At 41.0% G+C, this 19576-nt stretch overlaps 1 protein-coding gene across 1 annotated transcript; it reads left to right on the top strand.

Annotated features, from left to right (window-relative positions):
• The first annotated feature begins 4392 nt into the window (after positions 1-4392).
• Positions 4393-5154, top strand: LOC123258301. The gene has a single exon (XM_044718172.1). The coding sequence runs from the start codon at positions 4393-4395 to the stop codon at positions 5152-5154; it is 762 nt and encodes a 253-aa protein (XP_044574107.1).
• Positions 5155-19576: the final 14422 nt, after the last annotated feature.

Raw genomic sequence — 19576 nt, 5'->3', positions numbered from 1 at the left:
ATCAACTGCAAATCATCAACAAACATTGGGGACAATAGAAAGAAACCATAGAATATTTAACGAATACGTTAGATCATACGTTTTGTCAGATAAAACAGACTGGGATGTTTGGCTTATATACTTTACATATTGTTTCAATACAACACCCTCTGTTGTACATGGATACTGTCCATATGAACTAGTGTTTAGTAAAACCCCAACCTTAAACATTAAATTCAATAGCAGTGAATATATTACGCCACTGTATGACGTAGAAAACTTTGCAAAAGAATCAAAATTCAGACTCGAAAACGCTTATAAAAGAGCGAGAATGATGATTGAACAAAATAAGCAAAAACAAAAAGAAACCTATGATAAAAGATCAAATGATTTAAAATTAGAAATAGGAGATAAAGTTTTATTAAAAAACGAAGTAGGGCATAAATTAGACTTTAAGTATACAGGACCCTATAAGGTAGACAGTATAGGAGAACGAGATAACATAACAATCTCAAACGTAAAGAATAAAAATCAAAGAGTTCATAAAGATAGATTAAAGAAATTCTATTCATAATTCTATGGTGGCCACCAATCCACTGTGGGCAAAAATCCCGTTTTTGGTGCATAAACTCTAGTTTATAAGATATTGACTTAAAACTTTTTTTGTTGTATTATTTTAACTAAAACAAAATTTTGGTTTTTGTTTTTTTTTTTAATTTGCGTACCGCTCAGTGGTTAAAAATGCACTTTTATATAAGAAATTATTACAAATTATAATTTGAATCACATTTGGTATTACATTATAGAAAAATAAAATTAAAATCTGTTACGTATTTAGAATCTATTGTTAAATTTTACGAACACTGAAAAAAAATTGGATAACATTTTTTTAATAACTTTAAAATTTTAACTTACTTTTTTCCTTGTGTTTTAGTTTTCAATATCGTCTGGTACCTCTTCCTCTAATTCGATTTCAAAAGTGTCACTTACATCATCGTTGCCATTTTCTTCACCTGTGTCTTCTGCGCACGAGTTTTGGGATGTACTTCCGTTTTTGTGGCCAACACCTGGGGATATGATTGGCGAATCCAAAAGATCGACAACCTCTGCTGGCAGAGGCATCCTGTTGGTTTTTGTGAACCAAGAACTAGACAGTAAAGGATCAGACGAATCCATAGCTCTGTGAAAGACATCTGACATATTGTCAATCCGGCTACATTTTCTGGCATGATCTTTCCGGTCAGCCTTGAAAAGCTTGTGTCTTGCTTCTGATGCACTTTCTGCTAAGGAGCCAACAGGAACAATTGATTTTTCAATGATAATGTATCCATGTACTAAAATTTTGTGTACTGTTGGCGACATGGGGTACCAAAAATAATTGCTCCTATATATAGTAAAAGTTTCAAAACAGAATAATTTGAACTTTTCTGAATTTATAGGGTAATGACAATTTAGGGCTATCAAAATTACATGTAGGCGCTGAATCAAATTGTGATCTATTCCTAATATAGAGGACAATAATTTTGGGTTGGAGAATGCCCGCCTCGCCGTATTTCCGTCATTTGTATTGCCACTGCCATTTTGTCTCGGCTTGTCCACATGAAGCCCCATATCTTTCCAAAACGCTTGAACTTTATATTTTCGTGCCTCCAATTCGATTTTGTCAAGATTGAGACTCTGCGATGCTTAATTTTTGTTTGTATAAACTGTGACCAGTAGACCCATAACAAACCCATAACTAAAAATAAGAGTACACTGAGTAACATCTGAAAGTATTTCACAAACTTCCTTTTGCATCAGTAATATTCTTGAAGCGGTATGGTTCAATAAGTTTTGCATGGAAACTTTTGCTTCATTTTCGGTGCATTCTATTCCAGCAGGTCTACATTTTAATTTCTCCTCGGCTATTTTCGAATAAGAGGGGTAAATGTCGCAGCTATGTTGTTTACTAAGTTGTTTTACATTTATGTATTGCTGCTTAGTAAACCCATTTTCCATAAAAAAAGCGAATGCCTTTTCAGAAGTAATTGGACTCGGAGCCAGCAATCCAGTTCTATCAGATTTTTTTATAACTTCATTTTCAGTTGATTTTCTGGCAGAAATGTTAGCAGCTTGTAGTAACAAAGGGGTTGAATTTTGATTTTCTATCGCAAGTTCAGATGCCAGCTTTATTTTGAGTCGTTTACCAGCAGCTTCATATGTCAATTTCGGACGACCACCTTTATTCTGTGGGGATTCATTTATATCAGAAAGTCGTATAGTCATATTGCCGGCTAGCCACATGGCGTGTTTTTGTCTAAATCGCTTTATGTTTCGGCAGCATCTTGGCAAATGTTTATTAATGTAATTAATAAAGTTAGTAATTTTATTTGATATTTTTTGGTTTATTGTTTCGATTTGATGATCGTCATTCAATTTGTCGAATATGTAAGTCATTCAATTTGTAAGGCTTCTCGCGAGCGTTTTTTGCTTTCCCAAATTGCAAGAAGAGCCCCGTGACCAAACACATATGTGCCTGGATAAACGCAAGTTTAACAAAAAGGAGCAAAAAGGAGCAAAAATGGTTAATTGTATGACAACAAGGACACTTTTGTAGTTAATTTCTCGTTCTTACTCTTTTGCAAGGCTGTGCCATTAATAAGATATTCTCCACAAAACACAAACACAATTGTTAGTTCAAATCTATAAAGATACACATATAAAACAGTTCACAGTTGGACAACAAGACATATAATAACAAATGTTTAAGCTTATTTGCATTAATAATTACCTTCGCAAGGAATTTCCATTTTTAGATTTTTTTTCAAACACATTTTTTTTTTCAAAAAACTTTTTTTTCAAACAAAGCAGCAAGCACGCAAAGTTTACCAGTTTTTCGCGCCAATTTAACAACATTGCAGGGTCTCTCAAGCAGCTAACTTTGTTTGAGTGGCAACACTACAGGGTTGCCACCAAAAATGTTTTGAAAGCGGGTTTTTTCAAATAAAGATATCTAGATTCGATTAGTATGGGTCATTCATAAAAATTAATTAGGATAACAAATAGGTTTATGCACCAAAATCGGATTTTTTACCCATTGTGCTGTGGGCCATTTTGGACTCACAATAAAATTCGAGGAAAACGACCACATAAGGTGTATCTAGCAGTCTTCTGCGGTTTTTCAACTAAGGCAGTACACCTAGAGGTGGTCACAGACTTGACTACCCAAGCCTTCCTGGCGGCGTTAAAGAGATTTTGCGGACGACGAGGATTACCAGCGAAAATCTATAGCGACATCGCGACTAATTTTGTTGGAGCCTACAACGAACTATCAGAAGTAAAAGAAGCAATTTTCGCCGAAGAGGCACAAGCACTGATACACAAGACCTGCGAAAATCTGAGCATAGAATTCAAGTTTATACCACCTCGGGCACCCCATTTCGGAGGCCTATGGGAAGCCGCGGTGAAATCAGCCAAACACTTACTGAAACGAACACTATATACCGCTACCCAAATCATGAAGAACTTGAAACCATAGTCATCGATATTGAAGCTATTTTAAATTCTCGTCCGTTGACATCCGTCTCTTCCAGCCCGAGGGATCTTACGGCATTAACGCCAGGGCACTTCCTGATTGCAGAACCTCTAACGGCATCACCTGATATTCACCAATCAAGGCGACGCACAGGGTTACTCACTCGGTGGAAGCGGATCGAACAACTACGAAAGGAATTCTGGACACGTTGGAGCCACGAGTACTTACATGAGCTACAGAATCGATCGAAGTGGACAAGAAGTTGCAAAACAGTAAAGATTGGTGATCTGGTTATAATAAAGGAAGACAACATCGCTCCGTTGAACTGGCCCCTGGGACGCATCGTAGCAATCCATCTGACGCGGAGCACTGAACATCGTTGGAAATATCGCGAATGGGCTGTTCGGAGTACTCGATGATCAGTACGCCAAACGGATGGAAGAAATTATTGGTAAACTAAGAACCCAAGAAAGCATCACGCATAAAATAGTAGAGAACCAAACGTCAGTTCTGGATACCACCATCAACATTATGCGGAGGACGACGATCAAAACGCAGAAGAGGATGCAGGACCTAGAAGCCAGCCTGGCCAGAATCAAGGTGAGAAGCCATGCGGCTGATCGGTATCTGCCACATGCAGTTTCAGAGTTGGTCGTCGTGGCAAGTCACATTCGTCGAGTCCAGGATGCTGTATTAAATGTGCTAATCGGGGCACACGAAGGAAAATTGAGCCCTGCATTGGTGTCGGGCTCACAATAACGAGAGAACAAGTGAAACAGGTGATCACAAAAATACAAACACACCTTCCACCGGGAAGACGATTACCCATCACAAGTGAGACAGCACGAGACTTATATCGACTGGCGACCACAAGGGTACAAGAAACCGAGGACTTACTAATGTTCCATACGAGTGTTCCATTAGTCGAAGAAGACGAATTCACAGTATATCGGATGGAGTCAATTCCACAAATAACGAGAGAAGGCCTGGTGATAACCAAGACGGAAACAAAATATCTAGCAGTCGATGATCATCGGAAACACCACTTTGCGATCAATCAAGAACACCTCAGTCAGTGTATCAGCGGGACGAACGGAAATAAGGTATGCGAGTTTAAGCAAACACTATTGGGCCCGGAAATCATCATCGACGGCGTAGGCAAGCTGACAATCAGGCAAGATTGTGTGATCCAAAGCCCGACCATTACATTGTTGGGGCGGGCGCAGTTTAACTCATCAGGAACAATAAGGATGTCAGGAAGTTACGTTCACGAGTGGCCATCACATGAAAAAATAAGGACAACAGAAGGACAGTTGGAAGCAACATTAGATCAGCTAGACCAACTACATGCAGAGGTGCAGGGGCTAAAAACATGGACAAAGCAAGCACAGGAAGAGGTGGACAACGAGGCAGACTGGAATCTGGTTCATCAATATTCCGGAGTAATAATGTCAGGAGTAGCAATCCTCATAGCCGCATGGGCAGGGTACACGCGGTGTGCCCGGAAGGACACCTCAGCAACCCATCACCGGAGGACGACAAGGAGAATAACCCAAGGAGAAGAATTCCAGCTGGTCGAACAACGACCCGGGCTGGCCATGTTGGCAAGAGATGGACACCACAAGATATTTGAAGTGTACGATCCAGAGGCTCCACAGTAAAAGGCAAGCAAGACATACATAGTTATAAGAAGGGTTTATTAAATTAAGGTAATCTTAAGAAGCTTCTCCATCACTGGTACCCATCGAGGAAGCACCACTATCAGTAGAAAGGTTGTCATCACTGCTCCAAGCGGAACGACGAGAGAGGCGCCCTAGGGCAATACGGCCAAACGGTCGAAACTGGACAATAATGAGATCGCGATCCTCCATTCCCAGAGAGGCGGGGGTACCGCGGCGAGGAAGAATGCGGCCATAGTACCAGAAGTGAAGATCATAGCAGCGTAAGCGTAGGCTGCGACAATATTCATCGATGAACTCCTGGATGTTGGAGTCCCGCTCATGACAGGTCCATTTCATACGTCCATAATAAGGACCAATAACTCGAAAGAAGAGCAACGACATGATCAACGAAGATACGAAGAGTGGTGCAAAAAACGAACCAGCAGCCCCTATTATTGAATACTTCAATGGGGGGGGGGGGGGGAGAATGTTGGCACCTAGTGCCAAGACCTACTAATCAATCAAGATGCATCAGCAGGTCACAATACATGGCACCTAGTGTCATCAAGATGCATCAGCAGGTCAGAATGTATGTTGGCACCTAGTGTCATCAAGATGCATCAGCAGATCAGCATATACAAGCATCAGACCTACTAGCCTATTAATATTGTAACTCTAAGCATAAGCCAATACCCAACTCGGCACTAGTCGATGGCTCCGGAAGCAGAGTCAGCGTGATCAACGGGAAGAATGACCGACTGACCGAGACAAGCCGAAACTAGCCAGCGAAGCCGAAATGCGTGTGGAAAACAGTACGTGAACAAACAACCCCTGAGTCAGCAGACTCAGAGGTGGGTGACCCTGGCATTAACCTTAGTATTAGCACGTCCAGAACCTTGACCTTTCTTAGATTTAATGATGTATAATTTAGCATCTTATATAAGAGGTATTCTTCTGAAATAAAGACAGTTCCGAAATCAGAGTCAATCGTCTCGTTACTCAGTGTTGAAACTCCGGCACTTAAACTCAGCCTACATCACGTGATCCTGTGTAAAACGATTCACAAGTAGGACCCGCGGCATACCAGTCTACTCCGAGTGTTGCTCCCGTGAAACGGACCGCCAGTAGACCCCGCGTTCTCTAACTACTCCGAGTGTTGCTCCCGTGAAACGGACCACGAGGAGATCTCGCGGCATACCAGTCTAGCTCGAGTGTTGCTACCGTAAAACCGGACCACCAGCCGACCCCGCACTATCTAACCTACTTCGAGTGTTGCTCCCGTGAAACGGACCGCCAGTAGGATCGGCCGATAAGGGATCAGCCGAATCACCATCCCAACGGTGCTTGAGGAAAACCCTACCGAGGACTTCAAGCACGCAACCGCAATTCCAGCCTGATCACAGCAAGCGTCTGGCCAACCCGAGCAGTCCCTTGCAGAAACCAGGTAAATTTAGTCAGACTATTTACGTTCCTTGACTACGACTCCGGGACCTACCGCTACTCCCGCGAGTTCAAGTTTGACGTAGTTGCCGCATAACGCTCTACGGACGAACAGCTGTTTTGCCCAAATATGTATGATACATTTTTTCTGCGAAGTTGGTTCAAGGGTGCTGCCAACTGCGAATAATTTGGAATAAAATTGCAATAATAGTTTACTTTACCCATAGGACTGGCTTAGGTACGAGAACAATTGGGGATGCCCAGTTGCTAAACTTCACCGGTTTCCAAAACCCTGCTTGGACTAATCTGTCTGCCTCTGCCTTAAATTTTTCTATTTGTGCAAAAGGAATTTGGCGGCTTTTATAAAACTTCGGTGTTGCTGTCGATTTTAAAATTACACTGGCTTTGAAGTCTTTTATCTCTCCCATTGCGGGCTCAAAAACGTTTTTATATTTGTTGTGCATGTCAGTCACATTGACACTGTGCACCTCGTGCATTATATCAAAACCGAATGTTTTGAATAAATCCAAACCAAAAAGATTGTTCGAATTTTCCACGTTTGCCACTATTAATATAATTTCTCTTTCTATTTCACCACATTTCGCAACCGTATGCAGCTCCAAAAGCAATGGTATTGGTGTGCGCCCAAATGAGTGCAACACTCGTGAGCGTATGTGTTTGAGTTTATTACGGATGCGGTTGCTCCTGAGTCCATTTAAAATGAAACCCCTTTGTTTAAGATTTCCAGATCAATGACTTTTTTGTTCCTTTCATTTTTGATTAAGCCTGTTACACTGTACACTGCTTCAATCATTTCTATATCGTTTGCTTCGTTTTTATCTTGCTTTTTAACTTGGTCTTGATTTCGCCAATTACTTTTGTCTTGATTTGACATACATACGACGGTAATATGTCCCTTTCTACCACACTTGTAGCATACGGCATCGCGAAACTTGCACTTTTCTCTTGGATGAGAATGACCACAGCCAGAGCACGATTTTAATGCGTTTTTGTTTGATTTCCTTACTGGCGTTTCTTTTTGATAACTATTAATTGCATTAAGGGGTACATTTTTTTCTATATTTTCTTTTAGCGTTGCTACGGTTTTTGTTGTTGTCTCGTAAGTTTCTGCTATTATGAGCACATCTTCAAGAGTTGGTTGCGTCTTTTGAAAAGCAGATGCGAACTGCATTATATGTCGTATGTACTATTATTTGATCGCGAATCATTTCATCTACATAGTTTGACAAACAACCTTCTGCGTTGCACACAAATTCACGAGCATTCACGAGCGAACCCGCGCATGTCGGCTACCCACTTTCTATGTGCTTGTGAATGTTTCATCTCTCTTTTGAACTCGTAACGAGCTGCAACAATATGACGTTTGGTTGTGAAATGCTCCGTGAGCTTGTCTGTGAGTTGCTTGTATGTAAATGTGTTCAAATTGCTACTTCCCAAAAGATTTTTTAGAAGTTCAAATATTGATACACCACATCACGAAAGGAAGTAAGCTTTTTGTTTCAGATCTGCACTGACCGAATATACATTGAAATGTTGTGATAATTGTTCTAGATATGACTCCCAGCTTTGTACATCTTTGTCAAATATGTGAAACGGAGGGCATATAGATTCACCCGCGCGTACCGAATCACTCACGCTAGCTGCGGCATTTTTGCTTAGTATATCTTGCATCCAGTTCCGTTGCTGCTCCAATATAGTTGTCGTAAATTCCTGCTGTTGAGCCAGGATTGCTTGTAATAAGTTAGTATCTGTCGGCATCTTGATGAAAATCAACAATTGCGTGATACGCTTTTCTTTTATCCTCGTCGTTAAGATGTTATGTCCATAAGGTAGAGGTCTGTGCTTTCATTCTGAAGTGTGGCTGCGAACTGCCTTTATTAAAGTGTGTATATCTATTTTCGAATTTACAGAGATGCCCATAATGTTGGTGATTACAATGTCTGGTAACGTTAGTAAAGGAAGAGAGAGTGTAGGTTTTATTGTAAGTATACATATATAACAGATCGAATGTATCGTGAATGGCGATTCTACTGGGCGGACACATTTCAACCCCTCGTATGGACGGATGAAATTTTTTGCCGCGCCCGTATCTATTAAAAGTCTCATATCTACCCCCGCTACTCTTCGTCTGATGACAGGTAGCAGGGATTTTCCCCTAAAAAATTAATTGCGTCCGAAACATATTCATGGATAGCATCGTCACTGACTTCTTGTGTCGCGCTTAAAGCTGCGGCGGTGTAATCTTCGGTTTCGTTTGGGCCCTGAGTAATGTGATTTACCCTCTGCCTTTTGGGCGGGCCGGATCGATCGGATCTTGCGCCTTTGGAACTTGCTTCCTGTTTCTATCTTCCAGGCTCTTCGCGAACGATGCTGCGAAGGTGTACCTCTCGTGGTTTGATTCCACTTCTTGAGCCAATGCCAGCGCAGTTGGCATGTCCTTCGGCTTTGCCGATAAAAGGACATCGGAGAGGCTGCGCTTGAGGCCCGAAATAAAAATGCGGAGCGCATCATCCCGGAACTTTTCGCATAAAATTCTTGCCGCTTATGCTTTGTACGACATAGTTGCCTTATTAGTAAGCAAGGTGAGTTTTTTATCGACCTCGTCATAGTATTGCAGAAGCGTGAGGCTTCCCTGTCTGAGGGTACCCATTTCCTGCTCGATGACGTGAAATTGTCGTTTGTCACTATATGTGAAATCGAGGCGGTCTATAATCGCATCAAAATTCAATATTGTGCCGAACGAGGATAGCACTGCATCGGCAGGGCCCCTAATCTTACTCCTAATTATGACTACCGCCTGATAATGGCGTGAGCTATTAACATAATTCCTAAAAATGTAATATGCGGCTACCGCCGCTTGCCGCCAAGAGACGTATGTTTCTTGTGCCCCTGTAAATTCGGGCAGGCATTTAACGGCATCTAAAGGATCATTGCATTGAACATTGTCTTTGATATCAATGGGCTCATAAACCTTGATTTTTGGAGCCTTTGCTTGTGAGGTTGCGATTTGCACCGCTGCCACCTGGGCGGCCAACTGCTCTATGGCTTGGCGCAATTCCTGCTCTTTGTTGACCCTTTCCGCCAAGGCATGGTTAACCGCGGGCTGAATTACAACTTTAAGCTGCTCTGGGTCCATAATTCCTACTGTGGGGTTAGTACGCGGGGGCCCTTCGCTATCAGATTCTGAGTCACTGACGTATGGTTTATTCTCCCTGTACCTCTGGAATGGAGAGCTCAGGATTGCTTGTAATAAGTTAGTATCTGTCGGCATCTTGATGAAAATCAACAATTGCGTGATACGCTTTTCTTTTATCCTCGTCGTTAAGATGTTATGTCCATAAGGTAGAGGTCTGTGCTTTCATTCTGAAGTGTGGCTGCGAACTGCCTTTATTAAAGTGTGTATATCTATTTTCGAATTTACAGAGATGCCCATAATGTTGGTGATTACAATGTCTGGTAACGTTAGTAAAGGAAGAGAGAGTGTAGGTTTTATTGTAAGTATACATATATGACAGATCGAATGTATCGTGAATGGCGATTCTACTGGGCGGACACATTTCAACCCCTCGTATGGACGGATGAAATTTTTTGCCGCGCCCGTATCTATTAAAAGTCTCATATCTACCCCCGCTACTCTTCGTCTGATGACAGGTAGCAGGGATTTTCCCCTAAAAAATTAATTGCGTCCGAAACATATTCATGGATAGCATCGTCACTGACTTCTTGTGTCGCGCTTAAAGCTGCGGCGGTGTAATCTTCGGTTTCGTTTGGGCCCTGAGTAATGTGATTTACCCTCTGCCTTTTGGGCGGGCCGGATCGATCGGATCTTGCGCCTTTGGAACTTGCTTCCTGTTTCTATCTTCCAGGCTCTTCGCGAACGATGCTGCGAAGGTGTACCTCTCGTGGTTTGATTCCACTTCTTGAGCCAATGCCAGCGCAGTTGGCATGTCCTTCGGCTTTGCCGAGAAAAGGACATCGGAGAGGCTGCGCTTGAGGCCCGAAATAAAAATGCGGAGCGCATCATCCCGGAACTTTTCGCATAAAATTCTTGCCGCTTATGCTTTGTACGACATAGTTGCCTTATTAGTAAGCAAGGTGAGTTTTTTATCGACCTCGTCAGAGTATTGCAGAAGCGTGAGGCTTCCCTGACTGAGGGTACCCATTTCCTGCTCGATGACGTGAAATTGTCGTTTGTCACTATATGTGAAATCGAGGCGGTCTATAATCGCATCAAAATTCAATATTGTGCCGAACGAGGATAGCACTGCATCGGCAGGGCCCCTAATCTTACTCCTAATTATGACTACCGCCTGATAATGGCGTGAGCTATTAACATAATTCCTAAAAATGTAATATGCGGCTACCGCCGCTTACCGCCAAGAGACGTATGTTTCTTGTGCCCCTGTAAATTCGGGCAGGCATTTAACGGCATCTAAAGGATCATTGCATTGAACATTGTCTTTGATATCAATGGGCTCATAAACCTTGATTTTTGGAGCCTTTGCTTGTGAGGTTGCGATTTGCACCGCTGCCACCTGGGTGGCCAACTGCTCTATGGCTTGGCGCAATTCCTGCTCTTTGTTGACCCTTTCCGCCAAGGCATGGTTAACCGCGGCCTGAATTACAACTTTAAGCTGCTCTGGGTCCATAATTCCTACTGTGGGGTTAGTACGCGGGGGCCCTTCGCTATCAGATTCTGAGTCACTGACGTATGGTTTATTCTCCCTGTACCTCTGGAATGGAGAGCTCAGGATTGCTTGTAATAAGTTAGTATCTGTCGGCATCTTGATGAAAATCAACAATTGCGTGATACGCTTTTCTTTTATCCTCGTCGTTAAGGTGTTATGTCCATAAGGTAGAGGTCTGTGCTTTCATTCTGAAGTGTGGCTGCGAACTGCCTTTATTAAAGTGTGTATATCTATTTTCGAATTTACAGAGATGCCCATAATGTTGGTTACAATGTCTGGTAACGTTAGTAAAGGAAGAGAGAGTGTAGGTTTTATTGTAAGTATACATATATGACAGATCGAATGTATCGTGAATGGCGATTCTACTGGGCGGACACATTTCAACCCCTCGTATGGACGGATGAAATTTTTTGCCGCGCCCGTATCTATTAAAAGTCTCATATCTACCCCCGCTACTCTTCGTCTGATGACAGGTAGCAGGGATTTTCCCCTAAAAAATTAATTGCGTCCGAAACATATTCATGGATAGCATCGTCACTGACTTCTTGTGTCGCGCTTAAAGCTGCGGCGGTGTAATCTTCGGTTTCGTTTGGGCCCTGAGTAATGTGATTTACCCTCTGCCTTTTGGGCGGGCCGGATCGATCGGATCTTGCGCCTTTGGAACTTGCTTCCTGTTTCTATCTTCCAGGCTCTTCGCGAACGATGCTGCGAAGGTGTACCTCTCGTGGTTTGATTCCACTTCTTGAGCCAATGCCAGCGCAGTTGGCATGTCCTTCGGCTTTGCCGAGAAAAGGACATCGGAGAGGCTGCGCTTGAGGCCCGAAATAAAAATGCGGAGCGCATCATCCCGGAACTTTTCGCATAAAATTCTTGCCGCTTATGCTTTGTACGACATAGTTGCCTTAGTAAGCAAGGTGAGTTTTTTATCGACCTCGTCATAGTATTGCAGAAGCGTGAGGCTTCCCTGTCTGAGGGTACCCATTTCCTGCTCGATGACGTGAAATTGTCGTTTGTCACTATATGTGAAATCGAGGCGGTCTATATTCGCATCAAAATTCAATATTGTGCCGAACGAGGATAGCACTGCATCGGCAGGGCCCCTAATCTTACTCCTAATTATGACTACCGCCTGATAATGGCGTGAGCTATTAACATAATTCCTAAAAATGTAATATGCGGCTACCGCCGCTTACCGCCAAGAGACGTATGTTTCTTGTGCCCCTGTAAATTCGGGCAGGCATTTAACGGCATCTAAAGGATCATTGCATTGAACATTGTCTTTGATATCAATGGGCTCATAAACCTTGATTTTTGGAGCCTTTGCTTGTGAGGTTGCGATTTGCACCGCTGCCACCTGGGTGGCCAACTGCTCTATGGCTTGGCGCAATTCCTGCTCTTTGTTGACCCTTTCCGCCAAGGCATGGTTAACCGCGGCCTGAATTACAACTTTAAGCTGCTCTGGGTCCATAATTCCTACTGTGGGGTTAGTACGCGGGGGCCCTTCGCTATCAGATTCTGAGTCACTGACGTATGGTTTATTCTCCCTGTACCTCTGGAATGGAGAGCTCAGGATTGCTTGTAATAAGTTAGTATCTGTCGGCATCTTGATGAAAATCAACAATTGCGTGATACGCTTTTCTTTTATCCTCGTCGTTAAGGTGTTATGTCCATAAGGTAGAGGTCTGTGCTTTCATTCTGAAGTGTGGCTGCGAACTGCCTTTATTAAAGTGTGTATATCTATTTTCGAATTTACAGAGATGCCCATAATGTTGGTTACAATGTCTGGTAACGTTAGTAAAGGAAGAGAGAGTGTAGGTTTTATTGTAAGTATACATATATGACAGATCGAATGTATCGTGAATGGCGATTCTACTGGGCGGACACATTTCAACCCCTCGTATGGACGGATGAAATTTTTTGCCGCGCCCGTATCTATTAAAAGTCTCATATCTACCCCCGCTACTCTTCGTCTGATGACAGGTAGCAGGGATTTTCCCCTAAAAAATTAATTGCGTCCGAAACATATTCATGGATAGCATCGTCACTGACTTCTTGTGTCGCGCTTAAAGCTGCGGCGGTGTAATCTTCGGTTTCGTTTGGGCCCTGAGTAATGTGATTTACCCTCTGCCTTTTGGGCGGGCCGGATCGATCGGATCTTGCGCCTTTGGAACTTGCTTCCTGTTTCTATCTTCCAGGCTCTTCGCGAACGATGCTGCGAAGGTGTACCTCTCGTGGTTTGATTCCACTTCTTGAGCCAATGCCAGCGCAGTTGGCATGTCCTTCGGCTTTGCCGAGAAAAGGACATCGGAGAGGCTGCGCTTGAGGCCCGAAATAAAAATGCGGAGCGCATCATCCCGGAACTTTTCGCATAAAATTCTTGCCGCTTATGCTTTGTACGACATAATTGCCTTATTAGTAAGCAAGGTGAGTTTTTTATCGACCTCGTCATAGTATTGCAGAAGCGTGAGGCTTCCCTGTCTGAGGGTACCCATTTCCTGCTCGATGACGTGAATCTGTCGTTTGTCACTATATGTGAAATCGAGGCGGTCTATAATCGCATCAAAATTCAATATTGTGCCGAACGAGGATAGCACTGCATCGGCAGGGCCCCTAATATTGAATTATGACTACCGCCTGATAATGGCGTGAGCTATTAACATAATTCCTAAAAATGTAATATGCGGCTACCGCCGCTTGCCGCCAAGAGACGTATGTTTCTTGTGCCCCCGTAAAGTCGGGCAGGCATTTAACGGCATCTAAAGGCTCATTGCATTGAACATTGTCTTTGATATCAATGGGCTCATAAACCTTGATTTTTGGAGCCTTTGCTTGTGAGGGTGCGATTTGCACCGCTGCCACCTGGGCGGCCAACTGCTCTATGGCTTGGCGCAATTCCTGCTTTTTGTTGACCCTTTCCGCCAAGGCATGGTTAACCGCGGCCTGAATTACAACTTTAAGCTGCTCTGGGTCCATAATTCCTACTGTGGGGTTAGTACGCGGGGGCCCTTCGCTATCAGATTCTGAGTCACTGGCGTATGGTTTATTCTCCCTGTACCTCTGGAATGGAAAGCTCATATGTGGCCAAGTTAAATCGCACTGGTAGAGGAATGCTTGCTCAAGCAATTCTGCCCATGAAGGCAGTTGGCATGGCAAGGGGTGTGCGGGGTCGGAGCCGCCGCTCTAGCAACAAAGTAAATGAGCTCGTCAAATCGAGCCGGTGCCCTGCCAAGCAGCGACAGGGTCAAGGGTATGCGGGGACAGAGCCTCCGCTATGAGAAACAAAGAAATGAATAGAAAGAATTTGCCACACAAATTCATATGCAGCCGGATCGGGTTTCCAGCAGTGGCCGATTGGGGGTAATAAAAAAAAAAGGTATTGCGAGGCAAATACTAAAAATTAGGGTCTAAGCAAAGAGAATTATATAAATAAATTCACAATTTATGAATTTCCAAACGGCAGAATTAATCGCCGATATTAGGTGAAAAATAATTTTAAATATATTCACGACTAATTCGTTAGCGGCGGCCTAGTGCTTTAGAGGTATTTAATATCCGTACTTATTTTTGGCAGTAAAATGCAAACAATACACAGACAGCATAAAACAAATACTATTATCGCACATATGATTCACCATTAAATTGTCAATCAAATAATGAGTTAATTGATTTTTATTTAATATAAAGTTAACACAAAAATATTAAAGTGGAGCTGCAGAAATTATTCCGGCAGCGATTTATTTCATTTAGTTTGAAGCTAAACTAATGCCCTTTGATGACTTCTAGCCCGCTGGCCGTAGAATATCAATTAGGAAGATTAGGTTGGAGGGATGACTGAGGGATGATTTATGTAATATTCATTATATCAAATATAAAATATATATAAAATTATATAAAATATCATAAAGCTGAAAATAAATTAAAAAGAAAAACAAATTATTTAAGATTTTTACAAATAAAGATATTGGGACGTCCAAATTTCTAGTACAGCCAGAACTGAAAATATTTGTTTAATGAAATAATGTTAATTCATCATTATTAACATAATAAAATGGGAATAATTGAATGAACACAGCAGTGGACTTACCATTTCACAATAATAAACCAATGCGACGGACTATGAACAACCTAATGTGACCGTTTCGATTTGGGTTAAATTATAATAAAAACGCTGCACAAAACGCACAATAATTTCGCGGGATATTTTTTTTGTAATAATAAATAATATTTTTTATTAAATATTGAGCTGTGTTTAAACTTTGTTCTTCAATAAAATTGTTATAGAACATAAATTGGTAAACTTAAATAATACACGTTGAAATGTTCATGAAATAATTTTTTCCAAGTTATAAGTCCCACGCACAAAGTCCCAAGTGAGATGAAAATTTTCTAAGTCCAGTTTTTTGAGAGAAAAGTCTATGTTGAGAGAAAAAATTTTCTCTCTCAACTCGTGGTGGGTGAGAACATGCTACGAAAGATGCCTGCCGGAATGTACCGAAACGCTGCTAGCACCGAAAAGTCCGACTTGATTTTTATTGTGCATGTCACCGAACTGTAATGAACAACGTTGAGCTGGTGGTCTTGCAACCGGTTAATCCCGCACGCGTTGAACTACAGCTATATCTCATTGGCGAATGTCGTGTTATTTAGAGGATTCAGATTACGGGCGCTCATTTGTATCTGTGTCGCGTGGGAATAGGGAACGAGCCTAAATCGGCCGGAAAAGAGCATGAAAATCAGATAGCCCCATCTTGCAACGGGCCGGGCCCTTCGTCACTTGGTTCAGGTGGTGGGTTCAGAAAAGCTGGTGACCCCCTTTTCAAAGAAGCCTTACCCGGCAGCCGCTTCGCTTTCTTTGCCGACACGGCCTGGCATCGTATGCTGACGACGTAACGCAGATTTGGTGAAAAGCGAACGCCCCAATTCGCCTCGAGAATTTAATTAGAATTTCACAAGAAAAAATTGATTGCGTTAAGCAGTGAAATAAAATGAAACTACTCGTACATTTGGATTAATCTAGCTTCAAGCTAGCTCCGCTGCCAGGAAGTGCGTTCAGGATTTTTGTCTTCCCACAGAACCTGCGGGTAACAATCACACATTACGGTTATAACCTATTTTGAATATATATTTTAATTTTTATTTAATAAGTGACGTGATGGGGGGTATTTGAAGAAGGTCCCATTTGAAATGAATCAACAAAAGATTGGATTTAACATATTGAACTATTAAAAAAAAAATACATAATAAAAAACAATCTTACCACTCGTTACTCCTTTATGGGCTTTTAATTTTGTCTAGGCTCTGTTTTATTGGATTAAAGTTGAAGTGGGAGTTGATCTCGTGATGAGTCATTAAAAGGGGGCCCATAAAGTGTTGAAGTGATAACTTTACAGGCATTAGCAATTTAAAGTTTTTAAAGTAGTATTTTAAAGTATGGAGGGTCCCAACCTTCATTCTTTTGGCGATCAGATAACCCTCTAGTGCCCAAATTTTCTTTTCCAAGAAAAAAATTATTTTTGGATTCAGTATGTATCAAAATTAAATGTTTTTTTTTAAAAAAAATTATTTTTGCTCGGATCGAGTTTTATATGACTATATCCTTGGACCGCCTAGAGGCGGCTTTGGGATGATAGGCCAACAAAAAATTAGGTAATCAATTCTTTTGTTGCACACATTTGTTCGTCCACAGATAAGCGTTGGCGCAGCGGAACTTATTGATACTTGTCATTGAAATGAGTCGCGAGCGGTCGTATTTTGTATAAAGGATCGTGGTCGGCAGAATCCTTGGAGGGCAACTTACTGTTGTCATTAAAATGCAAATTTCTAAATTTTTTGTGGAAAACGAAGTATTGGATCCTTTTGGACAGCATACAAATTTGTTTATATATATACTTTATAGGGTCGGAGATGTCTCCTTTACTGCGTTGCACACTTTTGACCAAAATTATAATACCCTCTGCAAGGGGATAAAAATTGAAAACACTTGAATGGCGTATACAGATTTTGAAGTTCTCCGAGGTCAGGCTCATTAAAGGATATTGCAGATATATCCATGAATAGGTTCATTTGGTACCACAACATCTTTTTGAAAAGCGGTGCTTTTGGATCCATAGTCCAAACAGATCCACATTCAGCTATTGTGCTTTCTTTAACATGAGCAGTATTATGATCAGCAGGCGCTTTACGTTTGCGTTTCTATGCTTGAGGGGAATTGGACGCAATCGCACTTGAGGGTGACAACCATTTTGCAAAAGGACTAGGACTTCCGCTTGAAGTTACACAAATCTCTCCACCCAACATAGACCAATGTCATGGTATCAATGCCAAAATCAATAGAATAGATTTTGAAGTTCTCCGAGGTCAGGCTCATTAAAGGATATTGCAGATATATCCATGAATAGGTTCATTTGGTACCACAACATCTTTTTGAAAAGCGGTGCTTTTGGATCCATAGTCCAAACAGATCCACATTCAGCTATTGTGCTTTCTTTAACATGAGCAGTATTATGATCAGCAGGCGCTTTACGTTTGCGTTTCTATGCTTGAGGTGAATTGGACGCAATCGAACTTGAGGGTGACAACCATTTTGCAAAAGGAGTAGGACTTCCGCTTGAAGTTACACAAATCTCTTCACCCAACATAGACCAATGTCATGGTATCAATGCCAAAATCAATAGAATTTAATAATTTTTTAATCTCCACGTCGGAAAGAGCTGAAAACTTATTAACATTATTCAATTAATTCATTATTCAAGCAGTTATTCGTACTTAAATATGTCATAAGTTACTTCCCTTTCTAAATCACTTTATAAATTTTTTTTCCCGAATTGTCCCAAGACTGCCTCTAGACGGGATATTTTATAAATGCAATAAAAAGCTAACGAAAGCTTATTTTTAGTGTGCGTCCGATTTTGCGTCCTTGAGACTATCAACAACACGGTAAAATTTTTTATTTCACCGGCAAACTATTTATAATATTTAAAAAAAATATTTACATTTTGCACTTTTTACAAAATAATTACTTCATTCGAGTTTCACAAATTTTCTGCTTCAAATGAATACAGCAGCTTGCGCAAGCTCTAGTATATATTCCAAAGGCAACAAACTTAATTTTTGGGCTTTCCCAAATTAGAAACAATGCAAAACCGAGTCAAAAGGATTGAAAAGAATAAAATAACGGTATTTTTAACATTACCCGTCTAAAGGCGGTCTTGGGCACTAGAGGGATAAGGACCAACTTGGACAAAAAATAAAAATAAACAAAAAATAAGGAAACTAAATAAAATAACAAATGTTTTGATTGCTTTGGAAATATAAAAAAAAAGAAACAGATCGGCCAGGTATCTTACTCCTAGGGCGATTGCTAGATAATATATACCAGATAATCAAAATGTGATGACAGAATCGTATCTGCTGAAAACCGAAAGACATGGCACGTAGTTATTGTAAAATAAAAATATCTCTGAAGATCTCAAGGGGAATAATAGGATGTTCAGCGATTGAACATTAAAATAAGTAAAGGAAATAAATTTAAGAAAATAATATGATTTATTTTAGAAATACCCAAAACATATTCCCCGCCTTTTTTTTTGTTTTTTTGCTAAGCGATTTCGAGTCCTAGAGTGGATTAACGATTGGTTCGTAAAACTAAGCCTTAATACAAAAAATAAATAAAAAATAAAATGAGGTAAGAAGGTTGTCAGAGTCGAAACTGCTCAGATTATGACAAGGCCAATAAAAATACAAAATATTTCGGAAGAACTGAACGGAATATCTGGATGTGATTGCTTATCTTGATGAATTAAATAAAGTAAAATAATTAATATAAAAAATTGAAAAAAAAAAAATAAAAATGTTTTTGTGTGAAATAAAAATATATGTTCACACGTTGTCGGCCAGAGGCAGACTGAGCTCTGGAAATATTTTCAAAGCGGTCCACAAACTTTCTAAAAGAAACGGCCTTGTAAGACAGAAAAAATATTAGTAACATAAATCCTAAGGTTACTCTGATGCTTTTTTCGGTTGGCATGGAAACGGGCTACTGGTATAAAAAGGACTTATAAAAGTTTACATTTTTGGAGCAGACAATCCGTTTGGGTCAGCGATTGGGAAAAAGCTTTTTATCTTGCTCGGCACAAATTATGTATAAGGTGCTCTAAAATTATTTACCTTCGAATCAAATTTAATGAATTTTTAATTGATTTTCCTTTGGGACGAGCAGGCAAGTGGAAAAATGGAGAAATAGGAAGTTCAATAGCTTAGATAGAACTCAATTT

The sequence above is a fragment of the Drosophila ananassae genome, unplaced genomic scaffold (genome assembly GCF_017639315.1).
Source record: "Drosophila ananassae strain 14024-0371.13 unplaced genomic scaffold, ASM1763931v2 tig00000121, whole genome shotgun sequence".
Classification (NCBI taxonomy): domain Eukaryota; kingdom Metazoa; phylum Arthropoda; class Insecta; order Diptera; family Drosophilidae; genus Drosophila; species Drosophila ananassae.
This window is presented reverse-complemented; position numbering and strand designations above follow the sequence as displayed.